We start from the raw sequence: 18838 nt of genomic DNA, 5'->3' as shown, positions 1-18838 counted from the left end.
AGGACACTTCTACCTGTTCCTAGTTAGAAAGGTGTCCAGCTGAATTTTGTATAATTCTTAAGTGTGGAGACTTCACAACCTCTCTAGATCCCTTATTTATGTATAAAACTTCCACCAAACACTAGACTATGCACAAACTTGTATCACATCAGTCATATGTAGAGGCTGAGTAGAGAACTGGGAAGTAATTTCTTACTAAATGTCTTAATGACAGCCACTTCTGATTAAGCACAGTACTCTATTCCTGTTCTAAATCAGCATCTGCCCATATTAATGATTTCTTAATCCTATTTCAGTCATTTTGTCAGGAATTAAAGTGTTACACTACTCAAACCTCAGCCTCTCCTGTTCTGTAGATGATTAATAGGCATTTTTGACAGAACTATTTAATAATTATATTCTTGATTCTTCTGTTGTTATATGCTACTCAGATTATATTCTTATTTTGAATGTGCTCTTTAATTAACCTTTCCTTGTAATTTTGTTCTAGAGATGCTTGTATTCCCAGGAGGCAGGATCAGTCTTGTTTCTACCACTCTGTATCTGGACTGATGTTGTAGTTTCTGTAAAAAGACATTATCCTCATTGCTGGTAAGCTTGCAGTATGGCAACGCCAATAGGACACTTGTTTTGCAGTTATCAGTTTTTACATTAGATATCTCTGTTTGGCTAACAGAAAGGAGGCTGTCACAGAAACACAAAGGGAGAACAAACCTGGGAGTTAAAGAAATGGGTGTGGTTTTTTTTTACCATGAATATAATGCTGTAAAAATTAACTAAGACCTTATTCTTGGCTGGCAGTATGTAAAATCCCTAAGCCTAAGATGACTTGTCCGTTGTTTTTGTTTTTCACCCACCTTCTACTGAAATCTAGTGTGTACAGGACTTAATGTAAAACTAAATAATTAATAGCTTTGTTTTTACTGCAGCATCTTTTCTTATGTGCACAATTTACTCATGTATTCTCAAAAATCTTTAAATAAGTATTACCTCCTGTGCCTTTAGGTCTGGTCATCTGTGTGACAAGTTAGTGATAACACTCATGCTGAGGCAGTTAACAAGGGCTAATTATTAATGGCGTGATCCTACCACTTGATTCTTGTGAGTAGTCTTACTGATTTGAATTTTGCAATTGAGGGGGAAAAAAGCAAAAGGAGGCACAGCTGAGAGTAGCAGTACTCAAGTATTAGTATTATTTAGAGCTTAGTGTTAACTATTTTGTTTGACAAATACCTGTCTGATACTTTTAACATTGCACGTAGTTTATTTACTAGGTAGATGGGACATGGCGGGGGAATTCTTTCTTCTGCAGAGTAATGACGAGAAGAATGTACAGGCAGTCAGGATATAAATTGGATCCAGTCAGAACCAATACAGATGTATTCACACCTTCTTCTATAAACTGCAGTCCCTCCCTCACCTTTCTGACACAGTAGGACAGCCATACCAATCCCACACACACTTTCAACCTGGACAACTGCCTGAGATTCCTAAAATTTCACGAGGAGCAGAATTACGTTTTTTGTAAACGAAATAAAAATCTGAACTATGCACAGTGCAAGCGGGTGGGTGAATATGACCCATAGATTTGACTGATGAATAGTTTTTATACATAAGCAGTTCTTACAGAACTTCCTTTAAACTCCTAACTATTACCAGATGTGGGTTGCAGGCGGCTGCTGGAATTCCAACACCTGTTGCATCACACTGAATAGGATTCATTTTGGCAGGCACAGAAAATTCCATTTCAGTAACTAAATAGTTTGAAATTATATCTAAAGCCTCCTTTTTTTTCAGACCAAGCTGATTCTAGCCTTATTTACAGGATTGCACATACTTTCATAATTAGAAGATGGTTTACAGTCTTTAGAGACTGCAATTGCCTGATATTTCTTGTAGTCAGTAAATATCAAATAGAAAATCTTCAATTTGGAAGAAATCTCTCCTTTAAAAAAGTTAACAATGATTTAAAAGGGCTATACTCCACAGAATGATAATTTCTAGCTGTGATTTTGGAAATGTAGAAATACACTGGTTTGTGTTCAAAAATATTATAGCATTATGCTGAACATGATGGAGTTCCATTTTAGAAGTGTACTCTGCTGCATTTATCAGTTCATTGCTGAGTCATGTTGCTTCTTCAAAGTCCATACGCAGAGCTTTTTCAAAGATAAAATGTGGATGACTACAGAATGGATGTCCAGTGGCACTTTGTGGGTTTTTTGGTACATACCCCACAGATTTCAGGCATGAGTCTGTAAGGAGCCATTTGTGGGTCTGCTCTATAGAGAGGTATGGATTAAATGTAGAGATAATTATTTTTTTGAAAGCATGATGCTGTTTCACCCAAAACATACCTGATCTCTGCAGGACTATTGTTTTGATTGCTGCTGTGTTGTACATCAGTATAGGCTGCTATACCATGAGAACAGCAGAGGTGCTTCGTTTTCATTTTGCCTCCTTATTGTCTTTAATCAAAGGATTCCAACATGGTATTAAGTGTTACCCTTAGGAATGAGACTAACATTAGTATTGCTCCTTTGCAGACAGGAAAATATTGAGGCATACAGGGTTCTGTGGATGTATCTGAGAATATGATGAAGCTGAAAAAGAATTTGGAATTACCAAATTTTGCTTTATCTTTGCATGTTTTGGTTTGTCTCAATTAAAAAAAAAAAACAACCAAAAAACCCACAAAAAACCCCAAACCACCAAAAAACCAAACCCAAAAAAACCACCAAAACATTCCCACTTCAATGTACTTTCTAATAAGTTGCTTCTCATAAAGCCTAGCTGGTTTGCTTGGGAAATGACCTCTATGGTTCTAGAGTTTGAATGAGTTTGAATAAACTGAAGGAGAATGCAACAGTAAGGAAGGATCCACTCTTTTAAATTTAGACAATCCAGCTATTTCCATTTCTAGTCAAGTTTCAAAGGCTGAGCTGTGTTATAAAACAGAGTTGTTTTATTAAGAGTATCATAAACTGAAGTGCGACCTACGTTTGTCAGAGTTGGTGCAAGTAAATGTTGATCTCAACTGCGCCATAGTTGCATTTAGTACGGAGAAAGATAAAGCTAATGCTCTAGCAAAACGTTTGTAGAAAAATACAGCTCTTAAAAAATCTGAATGGCAGGCATTATACTTAATTCCATGTAAAACCAGTGTCATGTCAGTTGAACTGACATCACCCAAAGAATACTAGTGCAAGGTTTGTGGAGAGTGTTAATGTCTTTAATTAACAGAATCTAACAAAATACATTACCTGTTCTTACAGCTACTGCCTCACTTCTATCCTTGACCTTCACAGCCAGTACAAGCTAGTACATAGCCAATACAACCCCTAGTACAAGAACAGTGCCATTTGAGTACAGTTATACATTTCTGAGGAATGGGAGATCAGAGGAAAAGCCCTATATACTTTAAAGATGGAGAGGAAAGATGTGTTAGGAGGGCCTCTTTTTGACTTCATGCTTTCTTGCACGTGTCTTCAATTTTGGGCAAACAAAAGAGTCCCTTGGTAGCTCTCGTAGCGTTGTTTTGTCATGTGAAGATACATGAGCAATGAAGTGAGCAGGAGAGGAGCAGTTGTGCTTAAATAGCACAGCAGCAAGCGAAGTGGATTCAGCTTACATAATATTAAAAACTGAAAGCTGCTCCAAGACATTCTGCAACTCCTCCCACAGATGAGCTAGAGCTAGAAAAATCCCATTAAGAATAAATAAAAATAACCTTTCCCAAGGTGGTGAACAATCTTTAAAACTTCTTGTTCAGTAGTGAGAGCATAATTCTGATGTTCTTAGTGTATTGAATAAAACTCCTTCAATTCTCTACCTTGCTCTTGACAATTAGGGCAAGTCTTAAGACAGGATCTGTAGACAAACACTAGTAAAGGATTGTTGATGTAAGAAGAGTGGTTTAAATAGGTGATTTCTTTAAAACCTAAACCTGCTTGGCTGTGATTTTAACTGTTGTGTCCAATCCTAAAAACTGTAACGAGCCTTGCGAAATAGAGAGTCCTTTTGATGTGAGACTGTTGTTTAAGTTGTCTGGTATAAAGAATTTTCAGGTGAGGCATACTTTTAAAAGCTGTAGCCTGGCTTTTCTCTCTCTTTTTTTTTTTTTTTTTTTTTAAATTTGACAAAATCTGTTCCCTCTTCTTCTAAACTTGTTATGCCTCTCCACAAAAATAAGACAAGGCTGATTTAAGATAGGTTTAGGTAGGAAAATGTAGCCACATCTAGCAGTGTTATCCATTACTGAAGATACTCTGTATTTATCAAAAAGCTACTGAGTTAATGATTTTATTTATTTATTTTTAAGAGAAGTCATATTAAAATTAGTGTTGGTTTCAAACAAGATAAAAATTTAGGCACCATTTTGTTGCTCTCCTGGCTATGGGACTGATCAGCCTCTGAAGTCCTATTGCTGAAGTAGTCAGGGAAACTCACTCCTCTTGATGACTTTGTATTCTTAGGGAATGGACTGACTTGCAGAAAATGTTAGCTAGTAATGATACTGCTAAAATATATGGTGATCGAAATAATTTTAAGAGGGAGAAAAATAATTTTTAAAGTTGAGCAGCTTTAGCAACTTGATTTGCGGTTTTCTTGTCAGAAGCTAGAGGAAAGGGCCTTTGGTATACTATCGAGTTGACTTTTGGATACAAATTTGTATTTTTGCTAAATAAAATGCTGGGCTCCATATAAGTGATTTTTAGAAGAAATGGAGCTGAGGTTCAAATAACGGAGCTCACTGAGAAAAAAAATAGTATTTCATAATTGTTTTTCTGTTCTCCTAGTAGTTTACCTTAAGCCAGGTCTGTAGTGTTGGGGGGAAAAAAAATACGACTCAAACTACCTGCGTTGAGGGTTTTCATTTATTCCTGGAGGGAGAGTTCAGCTCTGTTGAAGCACATCTGGGATCGTGGGTTGTCTCCAGCAAGGATCGGAGAAATCATTCCTTGGTATCCATATGCAGCGTTTAATCCATCGCTGTGAGGCATGGCGTTTATTCCGTCACCTTGAATCTCTGCTGTTGCTTCGGAGATGCTTTTCCCTGATCTGTGTAAGCTCTACTCTTAGGCTGCACCCTCTTCTTCAGACTGGTGTAGTGAGAGCTCCCCCTCCTGTCTCAAGCCCCTGTAACCACTGGCTGGGACAGAGGGATGGAGATGGATAGATTAGGGCCTAGGGATGGAGGAGGATGGAGTAGCATCCGTCCCGGCGCTGGATTTTGAGTTGGAAAGCAGTTCTTTGGCAGCGCTCAGTGGAGTGCCTCGGAGTGCAAAGGCTCAGTTAATGGGACTGGCCCATGCAGGGGGTGCTGTGCCCTGGTCCAAGTTGATGGGACCTTTAGGAACCTAAGCGTTTGCAGCTCTTGTGTCTGCAAGGCACACCGGCACCTTCAGCGACTCGAGGAGGAAGGCAGAGAGCTCGGGCAGGTGGTCTCCCGGGGCTGGTCGGGCTCGGTAGAAGAGGAGCCGATGCCGTAGCAGCCCTCAGGGAAGAAGGCCGGCCGGGCTAGTCTGTCAGGGCTGCAGAGAGGATGGTGACGGTGAGGAGCGGTGGCTGGAGCCGGGAACCCGCCGGGGCCGGGGCCTGGCGCCGGGCGGGCAGCGCACCTGGGACCGGGCGGGGGCAGGCTGCTGCCCGGGGCCGAGAGGCGGAGGTGTGGGGCCTGGCCCCCTCCCCCGGTGCACGCTGTCAGGAGCAGGCGGGGAGCCGCAGACAAAGAGCCGGGGCCGGAGCCGAGCGGGCACCGGGGCCAGGAGGGGGCGGCCCGGGGGCGGGGACGCGGCGGGGGCGGCGGCCAGAGGCACCGGGGAGCCGAGCCCGGGAGCGGGGCGGCGGGGAAGCTCGGGCTGCGCTCGCCGGGAACAAAAGGCTTCTCCTGCCCGCGGAGAGCGCCGTGGCCTGGGGCTCCGGAGCACCATGCCCCGCACGGAGCCCGGCTGCGCCTGGGGGGTCCTCCTGACGCTCTGCAGCCTGAGCGCAGCCCAGCCCCGAGAGAGACAGTAAGTACCGGGAGGAGGTCGCGCACCCTGCGGCGGGCGAGGACCCTCGTCGGCCCGCGGGCAGCCTCCCCGTAAAGGGTGGCGGGGGGGACGAACCCCTCTGCTCTGCGAGGAGCTCCGGGAGTGGCTGCACCAGTCACTTAACAAAGCCTTCGAAAAGTCCCCTCGAGGGGCTGGGGTCGGGGAGGCGAGCTGCGGCGGTTCCCGAGCCGAGCAGCACGTTTGTACTCGCCGGTGCAAAAGTGCATAGCACAGGGAAAGGGGGGGAAAAAAAAAAGAAGAAAGCCTCCTTAGAAATACCTGCCTCTAGCTCCTCCAGCGAGCGGCTGCAAAGCTTTTATCTGCAAACAATTATTTAAGGAATCCGGGGTGTTGCGCAGGGGCTGCTGTTGTGCTTGGGATAGCTGAAGGTAATGTTGGTTGCTCCCGAAGAGCATGTGAAGCATTCTTGTGGGGAAAATCATGCGGGGAAAGTTCTCTGGCTTTTAGAAATTGAATCCACAGCTCGTTCCAGTGTGTTTAGGTTGACTTTGATTAAGGTTTACTTTGTTCTTTATCCCTAGCTTATTATAGCCCGTCAACATCGTGAATAGCTGCATTAACTGAGTGCCATGGAGAACTTATTTTCACTTGCTTACTAGAAAATATTTCACGTTCTGCCAAGTTTTGGTATAACCTGACAGAGCTGTTAGTCAAATGTGCTTAAAGGATCTGTCCGGTCACTGTCAAGTTAACTGTTTAATTGCCAAGTTAAATATTTAATAATAAAATGCCAATTATTAAGTGAATTAAATAGCCGTATCAGTGGACTGATACTTCAGAAAGAGTTGCAGCAATTTAGAACAATGTGAATACATGTGCTTCACATATGGCACTGGAGTGCTGTGCTTATGTGACAGTTTGAATCTAATCATTTCATACTGGATGCAGATGGTACTCTTTCTCCCTCTGCAACTAGATCAGCTATGTCTTTCTTACCAAGAATTTGCAGGCTAAGTAGTAACTTTTTATTGTTATTTATTATCGTTCTGATGAACTTTCAAACCTGGCAACCATAAGGTTTTGAATCTGCAAGTACCCCATGCAATTTAACTCAAATGCCACAGAGATCTGAACTTCCTTTGGGGGTAATGGGATCTCCATGGCAATGAGGCCTGCTGAGAGAGAAACATGGGGTTGGAATTTGATAAAAGATGACTTGGGGGCTGTAAAACACCATCATCCTCATCCCAAAGTGATAATTAATCATGAACTAAAGCAACCTGGCTCATGGAACTGTAGAAAGGCATGGACTGAGAAATTGGGCTTAAAGAGTCATGTGAGGAATTGCCTCATTTTAAAAAATCCTTTTGGGTAGAAAAAAACCCAGAAAGGTGTGTCATGAAGAGAATGTAAATGTGTTGCTTACAGCCCAACGTATCAAAGAGCTCAGAGTCTGTAATGCTTTGAGTTGACAAGTTCATGGCATGGTGCCATTCAGCGCAGAGGAATGGTACAGATTCCATTCAGAAACACAAGGATTGTAGTATGTATGGGAGGTCGTCTAGGGTGGCTTTAAAACTGTGTGTGTGCCGGCTAAAATAATTCCTTTTTGCTGGGGTTTTGAAAGTTGCAGGATATAATTGTTTGAACAAAAAAGTGGTAGCAGAACTGAGAATTGGAGCCCAATCTTGTAACTGCAGTTTCTGGGCTGCTTCTGTATAAATTGGAAGTTTAGACATGTTACATGTATGTATATGAGCCTGACCTTTAGAAAGTGCTGAGTATCAGCACTAAGAGTCAATTCTTTTTGTATATATCAAGTTGAACTAGGAAAGTGGAGCCATGAAAAATAATTGAGGCAAAAATGTCAGAAGTATCTAAATGGTTTCAAAACAAAGCATTATCTACAAAGGTCTACTGGAGGTTCAGGTACCTCCTTATTCTTTCATGAACTTCAGACTTTTTATGATTAGCTAGTTGTATATTTAGTTTGTTTATATATAATATATAAATAAATTTATATAATATATATGCAATAAACATCAGTATTATTGTTTTTGTTTAAATACTAAGGATTTGTAAGCCACTTAGGCTCTGTTCGTTTCTACATGTGTTCTGTGTTCATTTTATGCATATTAGATATAGGCTCAGACAAATGTGACCCTACAGGGGCAAATATGTTATAGTAGTCTGTTCTTTTCCTTTTGATATACATAAAGTGGCTTACAAATAAAGATCACACTCTTGTTGCTGTTCTTGACCGTCCACTTCCAATTTTGCTCCTCAGGGGCTATTTGATTGCAGCACCTTCTGTTTTCCGATCTGGGGTTGAGGAAGCTATAAGCGTAACCATCTTTAACACTGTCAAGGAGACAACAGTCCAGATTCAGTTAGTAGTCAAAGGAGAAACTGTGTCACGAGGCCATGGAACTGTTCTGGGTAAGTTCCTGTTATTCTGAACTTAACTGGTTTATAAGTCGAGGTGCTGTGGGAGCACATCAGTATCTTGGAGAATTGCTTTAGGTGATAATGGAACTGGAACCAAACTAATATTTAATTCACTGACTACTGCTAAGCATTCTCAGCTGATTGTGCTAATGTGGTTTTGATGTATGTGATCTCAAACATCCAAGGCCGATAATTTTGGAACACCAAGACATACAAAGACCCTGGGTAATTGATATTCAAGAGTTTTATAGTGAATATCTTTCCTTTTGAAACCTGAATGTTTGACACTGGGGAGCTGTATAAGGAATAAGATAAGTTAACTTTGAAGAAAAATGTGAAATCTACAACATCATAATCTTCTACCCTTATTTTAAAATAAGTGCTGGAAATGCAATCTCCCCATCTTCAGGACTGAGTATTGCTGAGAGAGGTGGTAATATTTGTGCAGTCGGATAAGTCTTTGAAATCCAAGACAGATACCTCTCTGTCCTGTGTGTAAAGACAAAAAGTGGTTTGATTATGTCCAACTTAATACTGAATGAATTTACATTAGTGAAAATGAAGTCCAGTAGCACTGTTCTACTGCTGCTAGTAGTGGTGTAAGCTGTAATGTAGACAAGGCTCAGGGAATCAGGCTCTTTAACCATCATGTTTTAACCCTTCTGTGTGTAAAAACTGGGAGTTATATAAAAGCCATTTCCTTTCTTGGAACAGATTGTCTCTGGTTTTATCCTCCCCTTGTCGTCTTTGAAATTGGCCGACAATTGCTAAGTAATTCAAAGGGAGTGATGCTTACACATGTGGACAACATATGCTAAAGAGAAATCTTAGGTATGGCTGTATCCAGCAATCAAAATAGATTCTATGAGTGTTTGTTTTGAGAATTATTCAAGTCCCAAAAGAGGCCAGGCCCTTTTTACAGCAAAATACTTCTGTAAGCATAGGATGCCCTGTGCTGAAACCTCAGCCTTGCTGGTACTCTCTAACCATAGAGCACTTTGCAGTTTACCTTGGGCAAAAATTGTAAATAAATGTGGACCAAGTTTATTTTGGAGAACTCTACTAGGTCTGACTTGGCTCATCCTGCAGATTATTTTACACAATGCAGGAAGATTACTTCAGGTGAAATCATAATGAAGGGGTATTGCAGTTAGCAGCTCTGTGACATGTGGGGTCTCCTTTCACTCAGCTGCAAATGTCTAAAACTTTAGTGCCTTAGCTTGAGAAGAGTAATCTCTCTCTCTCTCTCTCTCTCTTTTTTAGATAAAGGAACAATTAAACTGAAGGTGAGTGTCAATTCTTTTAAGGTGTTTTTGATGAAAACATGAGGGACTTGCCTTCAACCACATCAGGCATTGCTCTCTGAGCAGCTGTGGCACAAATACAGGTCACATTCTGGTGCACACGCTAAGGAGGAAGCAACCTTCGCAAGAGGAAGAGTGGAGAGTGAAAAGAACAAAGCTTAATCCATCACAGCTCATCTGTCAGGCCCTTACACCACTGAAGAAAATCAGTGGCTGAATCCGTGGCTCATTGCTCAACATAAAGTTCTATGTTGTGATTATTTTATAAAAATGGCAGTACATATTGCTATGTAAGTGACGTGGAGCATTGGACAGGCCACAGAAGTCCATAGAAATGGCAGGTTATTGAACATTGTGTCTCTGCTAGTTATTCTGGTACTACTATACTATTTAAAAAACATAGGCTTTCACCAGTTTTGTCTGCATGTTAGCCTTTGGCATTAGTAATATTTTTGCCACCAGCATAGTCCATAAAGTGAAGCTTAGCCATACTAAAGAGATGGAGGGAACGAGAACAACTTTTTATTTCCAAAGAGGATTTGTAGTGGAGTGAAATGATGATGAACTAAAATACAATTCTGGCAGAGAGTTCCAGTAGCCATTAAAAAGAAATTACATATGCTTACCTTAGTAAATCACACTTTTTAAAGCAATATCTGGCTTTGTTTGAATCCCTAGGATACTGGAGATGTGGGGTGCAGTGAAAAGTAGTCATTCTTACAGCAGAAAGATACCCTCTGAAAGATCTCCCCTGCTTTGCACCTTGTGTGAGTTATCCTTCCTCATGCCAAGGAGTGAGCTAAATGCTACCAGTTCAGAGTTCACTGTTCATTGAAAGAAGTAATTTAGTTTATGCTGTATGTAGGACTAAGTGATACCATACAGAGAAAAATGAAGCCATTCTCATGGTTTCTGTGAGACAATTTGGCTGTGCTTCCATGCTGGTACAGGACCTTTATCTCCATCCATCTTCCTAGATATTTGAAAACTGGGATGTAAATTCAAAGCAATATGAGTTTTCAGTCTTGTTGTTGATTAAGCACCATCAAAACATTTGGAACTGGACGAAGTGCATTATGTTTGGTGATTTGCCATGGAAGATTATTACTTCAAATGTAGGAAGACAGGACTGAAGAACAAGTCTTAAAAGTGTTGGATCTCTTAACTTAGTCAGGACTTGCTTTGGATTTGTCACCTCTGATGGGAGGTAAATGGGTGGAACAAATCATATAAATATTAAATTGTGACGTGCTTCTGGTCTAGCTAGTCGTGACTAATCTGCTAGATTAATCACTGTAGCATATGACCCTGGGAAAAAACCCTCCATATTGCATCGCTGGCTCTTGACTGAAGCTGGTCGTGTCTGAATGAGCCATAAGAAAAACGGTCTGTTTTCTTTGCAGTGGATCCAGGTATTTGGGAACAGTTCTGTTGTACTACTGTAGCACAGCATAGATGCCTTCACTGCACCTACTGCATCATCTACGTTATCATTGGCCTAAAAGTAAATTAAAGCCTTTGATTTACAGAGGTCTAACTAGCTTGGTGATGGTCTGTCACGACTGATTGGATCTCCTCTGCCTTGGTGGCATACCCCAGAGTTTTCTTTGCCTTCCCTGTAATTACTCTATGGCTGATGTTGATACTGGTCTGTCCTGCCAGTAGTTAAACTGTGTCTGGGAACTAGGTACTAGAAAGGCTTTGATACTTCCCCCCCCTTTACTGGGCTAATACACAAGTATCTATTCTGTTCGTTTCAAGAAGGTATAATACAGACCTATGTAATAGGGAACATCAGCAGTTATACCAAATGATATAGATTTCTTTATCCAAAGACTGTAACTCACTATTGAGTAAAATCTGCAGTGTCATTGCTGATTTTGGTTTATTTTTTTCACTCTCAAATTATGACCTATTATCATAATATTTCTGCATTATCAGATTTGTTACTTTGTAATTTTTAATTTGACATAATTTTAAAAGTCTTCTATTTCTCTGAGCAACTGGTTGAAAATGTGCAAACATGTATGTTTTGGTATTTTTTGTGGGGTTTTTTATCTATCGGTAGAGCCATGTCTTCCACAGCATGGTTGATTTCCCCATGTAACACACCTTCTTTACTGAAAGCTGCACATGTAGATCAAATATCACTTTGCTTGAGCGATAAAGAAAGGGTAGGAGAGAATTTCCTGCCGTGTTTTTAGCATGACTTTGCCTCCTTTGAAGTTTATACATTGTAAAAGATCTAGTATGTTCTTCATTTTCTTTTTATTACTAACACATAGTTACACTGAAATGCAGCAGGTGGCTGCTCTTTGCTCACTTCAGTGACAATTATATTCCCCAGAAAGCTCAAAGGCTTTTCTGTGTCTTCCTCACCTCGTGGTCTACTTTCTAGGTGCCTTCAGGACTTCGTGGACAAGCACATCTAAAAGTCTGGGGCAACCGGCATCTAGCAGAAGGTGGCTACATTTTTCATAACTATACCACAGTAACCATTGATAGCAAAGGATCATCAGTGTTCATCCAGACTGATAAACCTGTCTATAAACCCAAGCAGAAAGGTAAAGTGACTTGGAGAACTTGCCAGATGCTAGGGCTGCTTTTAAGCAAAACATTTTTTCAAGAGTAGATTCTGGGATGAGATACTCTGTTCGGTGTCAGCTGTGATGACTAATAAAATTCCTTTTTTCCTTTTTTAGTGTTGATAAACCTCTTTATGGTGACTTCTGACTTGAGACCAGTCAATGACAGGGTAAAGAAAACTGTTTTCTTTCACACTGTAAAATATGATGGAATACATGGCAGCCTGTATTTTATTCTAATGTACATTTATGCAGAAATATAATGGGATTTCTTGATCTTGTGGCATATCTTGTGATTGCTTGTTGTTGTTTACAATTTAGTTTTTTTTTCATTTGGTCACATTACTGTTGAAGAAGAATACACACTTTTGTAGTGCTAGCAAATACAATGTAACTATGCCAAAGCAATTAGAATTTTCAGAGACTTGCTCTCTATTTAGGTAATGCACAAAGTACTACTTTTCCAGTTAGATGTGTGAATGCATGTATGTTTCTCAGGCTACTCTTACCAAAGAAGAGATGTTTAAACTTTGTCACTTTGTGCATCATAACTTGCTTATGTCGACTCAGGAGTTCATCACAAGTTTTATTCTTTTTTTTTTTCTTTTCTTTCAGATTGAAGCTTATGTGGTGGTGAGTATCTGTCTGCCAGTCATCTAGCATGTCTCCTGTAGAGGCACAAGATTCTTGTAGCCTTAAGAGGAACAAGTCACACGTCTGTACCTTTTCAAGTCCATTATGGCCATTCCCAACTGTAACCTATGCCATTATCTGCATCCCTGTGTCTTTAACTGATCTTTGTGTCTTGCTTTTTTGTTATCACCGACAAATATACTTGTTTTCTACTTCTTCAGTTTCAGAAATCCATTCCCATTTTTCAGTCTGAGAAGAATTGGCTAGTTTCACTGGGGTTTATAAATGTAACAGTCCCACTCAATTTCTCCCTTCTTTTCAATGCAGACACACTCCTATCCTTCATCTGGCTGGGCTGATATAGCAGGGCCAATCTCATCTCTGCACCCAAACATTATGATAGTGGACAATAGAAATTCATGGCAAGGAAAGGGTGCTCCTGTCTTCTTCCTTATGAGGTGAATGAGAGGTTCCTTCTGTGTCTAGTCTTTTTTTTTTTTTTTTTTTAAACCATGTGTTTTCTTTAGCTGTCAGCAAGCAGAAGAATTCACCCTCTTCTCTTGTTTGCATTCAGTCACAGATTTAATGCTGACAAAAACAGTGGGATTAATTTCATCTGACTTTGTCATCTAAAAATTGTCTTGCTAGTTGTACAGCTCCCTCTGTGAATAGAAAGAAAGTGTCTTCAGAGGCCAGTTCATCCCATCCAAAATAGGTGTCTTAAGACAGATGGAAGATCTGCCACTTGACAGTGCTTGCTTGTGTGCATTGGCTGTAGAAGCAGTGCCCTTAAATGAGTACTGAATTTTAGAAAGCAAATACTCCCCGGTAAAGTATCTTCAGAAAATTTTTGACAGATGTTAGTTACATTCAAGCTGTTAGTGAAGTGTATGTATTACAAAATGAAGTTCTTTGTTGCAAACTGAGTTAAATGTATTGGTGATATTCATTTTCACTGTGATGTTTCTCATTCCTAAACCACTATGCAGGATCCTCGGGGGTCCCGTATGATAGAGTGGAGCAATTTGAAGCCATTTTGTTGTGGTAAGTATTGGATTTTTTTTTTTTTCTCAGTGTACTGTTACTTGCCTTTGCTTCTGCTTATACTGAGTTGTGTTCAGTAAATCTTGACAAAGGCTGATGAGTGACACAGTTCACAGTATGTTGTTTCCTTTTTCAGGTATTGTAAATATGAGCTTTCCTTTGTCTGATCAGCCAGTGTTTGGTGAATGGCTCATCTTTGCTGAAATGCAGGGGCACACATACAACAAATCCTTTGAAGTTCAGAAATACGGTGAGTTGTATCCAAATCAACTTTGACTATAATTGAAGCACATTTGGAAGAACAAAACATTATGCAATGTTTTTACTTGAGATGAAACACCTAAGAAATAATGCATTTAAAATGTCACGAGGAAAAATTCTTTAGAGACTATGTACTTCAGGGATATAGACACTTAAAACTTAACCAAGCCCTTTGTTCATGTCCTCCACACTTCATAAAGTAAAGGACCTGAAATGGAGTGTCATACTGCATGATTTATTCATGTAAGAAAGATTTAATTTTGCTTTGGAAAACTCTTCAAGATGCTTTGAGTCTGTCAGTGCTTTCCTTCCTTTCCCAGAGCCCTTCTTGGAATTCTGAATTCTTTTTTTGCTACCCCCCTTTTCAGTCTCAAAGTCCCTCTGTTTGATGAAAGGTGGGCATTGTTACACCCAGCACACCATCTATGGCATCTGACCTGATTACACAAGCATTTATAGACACTGACAACTGCTAATACCATAGCTCTATTCCCAACGCATTGTGGAGGAGTCAGTAGCGAGTTCTCCTCTTTACCATGTATCTAAGAGAAAAAGCTTGGGCTCAAATCCTGGAACACAGATCCCTCTGAAAAGAAGTCAAAATCTAAGGGTGTGTTGCTAAGGTCATCTTGCCGTGATGGTCTTGGTTTGCTACTTTTGTTGATTCTTTCTCTGCTGAGTGCTGTCCTGCCTGATATTAGCTACACTGCCCTCATCCGACCATAAGCAGTGATCTTGTCAGAGCTGTGTATGCTTTTGCTATAATCTGGGCAGTAAGATCTCCTTGAAAAGATTGTTTTATTTCTTTTCATTGTAGTATTACCAAAGTTTGAGTTGCTGATTGACCCTCCTCGCTACATTCGTGACCTTTCACTGTGCGAACAAGGAACTGTCCATGCCAGGTAGGAGCATGTCCCAAATCAAGTTTCATTACTATGGGTTGTAGTACAGCCACAGGATGGTGCAGTCACTGGAGCTTGGATCTCATCTGCTGCAGACTTTTCACATGATTTCTGGTCATCGTCAGAAGCTTTCCTATGTAAGAGCCTTCATAAAACATGTTAACAATAACAAGCTGGAAAACCTTCTGTGATATTTTTTTTTCTGTTTTCTAGACGTGCAGGTCACATGGTACTAGCCTTGATATAATCAGGAAAGCAGAAAACAGCTGGAAGTTATTCATTATCTTCTTTCCATTTCAGATATACATTTGGAAAACCAGTGACAGGAAAGTTAATTGTTAATATGACTATAAATGGCGTAGGGTACTACAGGCATGAAGTGGGACACCCTGTCCTCAAGACCACCCAGGTGAGGGAGACCATTGAGTCAGCTGTGATAAAATGCCTGATCTGCACTCTTTGAAATTAATAACACAGCTCTATTTTATGTTACTGATAGGAGGTCAGAAAATAAATGAATAAATGTGATAATTGGGTCCAGCATAATAAAAATATTACATATTTTTACATGATATGTTTATGATTTGGGGGGATGAGAATTTGTTGGTGTAGTATTAATCTAGTTTTAGATCATATGGGGCTGAGGAGAACATGAGAATGAGGGACTGTGACAGAGCTAGTCCAGACTATGGATAAGGGAGGAAAATGAAACTTGCTTTCTTTCCTCCTTCCGTCACCCGCTCCCCAATTAATTCCCTCCACTCCGCATCCTTTAAAAATACTGCTGCAAACTCCTATCAAGTGCCTACACTTTAGATTTGGCTTCTAGACACTTTTTGAATGTGAACGTAAACTTATGTTTCTTTTCCCCAACGCACTTTGTAGATTGATGGCTCTGCTGTTTTCAATGTGTGTGTAAAAGACATGATGCCAGCTGATGTTCCGGAACATTTTCGAGGCACAGTCAATATCTGGGCCACAGTGATCAGCTCTGATGGGAGCAAGCAGGTTACATTTGATGACTCAACACCTGTTCAGAAACAGCTGATTGATATCAAGTACTCCAAGGATACCAGAAAACAGTTCAAACCTGGACTGCCTTACAAAGGAAAGGTAAGATTAAAAGTAGAGACACTGACATGTGGCTGATAGAAGGTTATACTGACTTGATCCCAGGATGTTACACCATGTTCTGGTGTGTTTTTCCCACCTGCTGTTTCTGTCATTGACTGGAATTGCCTATAATGTAAAACCCGTTGTTCTATAAATGAAACACTTTGTAGGTAGAAGTCACTTATCCTGATGGAAGTCCAGCTGACAGAGTCACTATCCGAATTAAAGCTGAACTCACACCAAAGGACAACGTTTATACAAGTGAACTGGTATCAAGAAATGGCCTGGTGGAGTTTGAAATCCCCTCCATCCCTACAGCTGCCCAATATGTCTGGCTGGAGGTGGGTGAAAGCTCTTTATAGGATTAGCAGGCTTTAATGTAACTAATCTTGTCAAACCTGCACTTTATAAATCAGTGCTACAAACAGGAAATCAGTGCCTTTTAGCTTCAACCTCTTGATTTGAATGCAGCAAACACTTGCTTTGTTTCTTGCTGCCAATAGGACTGATGTTGATAACCATAATGAAAAGATGCTTCTCCAAATACAGCTTAACACAGTAGTAAGGGTCCAATATTTGGAGAGTACTGTTGCTATGTAAAGATGACAAGTCATGAACAGCTGGAAAGTATAAAATGGGAGATGGGGATACAGGGTAAGAAGAGAGTACAAATGAGGCTTTCTATGCATGCATAACATTAAGATGTAACTTTTGTTAAGACCAAAGTGACAGCGATTGATGGGAAACCGTCTGGGGATCAATATCTGCCAAACTACTTGTCCATCAGTAGCTGGTACTCGCCCAGCAAGTGTCACATCCAGCTCCAGGCACCAGACAAACCTTTCCAGGTATGTTGGCTTCATATTCCATCATGGCAGCAACTGCATTTCTTGTCTTAAAGTACTTTGTTCTAATTAAATATTTCTAGCTATTTCTGTTTCTGGGATCCTGGACTGTTTATTGTTTCCACTACAAAGGTTGAAGTAGCTGCACTTCAGCCACCAAAGAACTGTTCAATGTGGGCTGCACGCAGTTCTAAGCAAAGTGCCTTTGATGCTTTGTGCAGCATCTCCTTCTCCTTTGTGTTGGGGGGACAAGGGAGAGAGGGTGGATATAGGCACTGATAACAATTAAGTATTTAATATTTGAATGTGTGTTCTGTGCACCTCCAGTAACATTCACATATGAATCGTTTGGTGAAAATGACATGCTTTAGTTCAGGTCAACAAATGCTGAAAGATTGGAAGTGAAGTTAGTGGGAGTAGCTTAATTCCTAAAGATTCAAATTAGGGCTATGTAGTCTCACTAGAAGTTCTAGTTTAAATCTCAGCTGGATCTGTTTAGTCTTCAGTTATCGAACTATGAACATAGTTATCTTGTTTTCTTTTGTAGTTTTTGTTGGAGCCTCTCTAAAAATGTAGTCCTTCCATATAAAAGTTGTCATGATCTCTCTTCTAAAGGGGAGATCTGATTTAACCGTGATTTCTGTCACATATTGTTTTACTGAGAGTTGTTTAGGGTTTGTTCTCTACCCAAGAAGATGCTCTGGGGGTCTGCATATTGCTTTGTGGAAAAAAAAAAAAAAAAAAAGTGGGTTTTGGCAATATATACACTTAGATTTCTATTATCAGCAGATCCGTCAGGTTGGTTTCAGACTCTTTGAATAAGAGCATTTTTTTTATCATTGCATTTCATGGTAGTTTAATGGCTAATTAATCTTTTACAAGTTTCCTGAGGTATGGAAAGGGGATTATGCACTGCTAATCTGAACACATTGTTCTTATTATAACCTGATTAGAACTAATTCTTCTGTGGGAAAGCTAGGAGTTGGGTGACCAGCTGATGTGGGAACTGTTTCCCTGCTTTGCCAGCTCTTACTGGGTGTTCCAATTAGCTACATTCATTTTTTAATGAATTGTTTCATCATTTGCACTGGGGAATTCTTAATACTTCAAATATGTAATGTCACGAGGCACTTCTTGGACTCTGTGGCATTCTCACTGTATTTAACCATTAGCAGCTCCTTGTGTTCAAGTCCTTGCCATTTTGGTTTGTACCATATGTACATTCTGGAAAGATAACACTGTTAGTGCTGAAGAAAGAGGTTTTTCAAAAGATTTCATTGGGATTTAGCATTGCTATTCAGCCTTAACAGTCTTAGTTGGGCATTGCTGTGCTTTAAATGGCAGGAGGATCAGGAGTGGAAGTTGCTGAAGAAATCCTACTTAATACAAGTGTTAGCTGCTCCTCGTATCCCAGAAGCAAGAAGTTTGTGTTCCTAGGAAAGTCGGCTGCTCCACAGAAGGCTTATTACTCAGCCAGACATTACCCAGTCCTAATCCTGTGACTGAGCACTGATATCTATTCTGTTGGGATTGGCAGTATTTGGGGGATTTTGTCTCCAGGGGATTTGGTACTTAGCGAGTACCTCTGGGTATAGGGCTTCAGTGCACAAAAAGTGCAGGAAGTCAGTGTGCTGCTCTGAAGCCTATTGTAGACATCAGATGAGTTTACCCAGGAAAAAGCAGCTCTTCTCGTTTATTCATGTCTTT

The 18838-nt window shown here is 40.4% G+C and overlaps 1 protein-coding gene across 3 annotated transcripts in view; it reads left to right on the top strand.

The window, feature by feature from the left end:
- The window catches only part of CPAMD8 (C3 and PZP like alpha-2-macroglobulin domain containing 8), a 64653-nt gene that overhangs the window by 1332 nt on the left and 44483 nt on the right, over positions 1-18838 (top strand). The window contains exons 2-14 of one of the 3 annotated variants that reach the window (XM_075524184.1): positions 491-591; positions 8284-8435; positions 9708-9730; positions 12147-12312; positions 12451-12503; positions 12949-12966; positions 13956-14010; positions 14147-14260; positions 15089-15173; positions 15474-15582; positions 16059-16286; positions 16457-16627; positions 17006-17134. In XM_075524184.1, the coding sequence (XP_075380299.1) occupies positions 491-591; positions 8284-8435; positions 9708-9730; positions 12147-12312; positions 12451-12503; positions 12949-12966; positions 13956-14010; positions 14147-14260; positions 15089-15173; positions 15474-15582; positions 16059-16286; positions 16457-16627; positions 17006-17134 (1404 nt within the window). Of the gene's footprint in view, positions 1-490; positions 592-5826; positions 6015-8283; positions 8436-9707; positions 9731-12146; positions 12313-12450; positions 12504-12948; positions 12967-13293; positions 13425-13955; positions 14011-14146; positions 14261-15088; positions 15174-15473; positions 15583-16058; positions 16287-16456; positions 16628-17005; positions 17135-18838 lie in introns of those variants that run through there. The other 2 variants (XM_075524185.1, XM_075524186.1) reach the window with 2 other exon arrangements.

The sequence above is a fragment of the Mycteria americana genome, chromosome 24 (assembly GCF_035582795.1).
Source record: "Mycteria americana isolate JAX WOST 10 ecotype Jacksonville Zoo and Gardens chromosome 24, USCA_MyAme_1.0, whole genome shotgun sequence".
NCBI lineage: Eukaryota > Metazoa > Chordata > Aves > Ciconiiformes > Ciconiidae > Mycteria > Mycteria americana.
The sequence above is the reverse complement of the archived record's forward strand: the minus strand, read 5'-3'. Positions and strand labels throughout refer to the sequence as shown.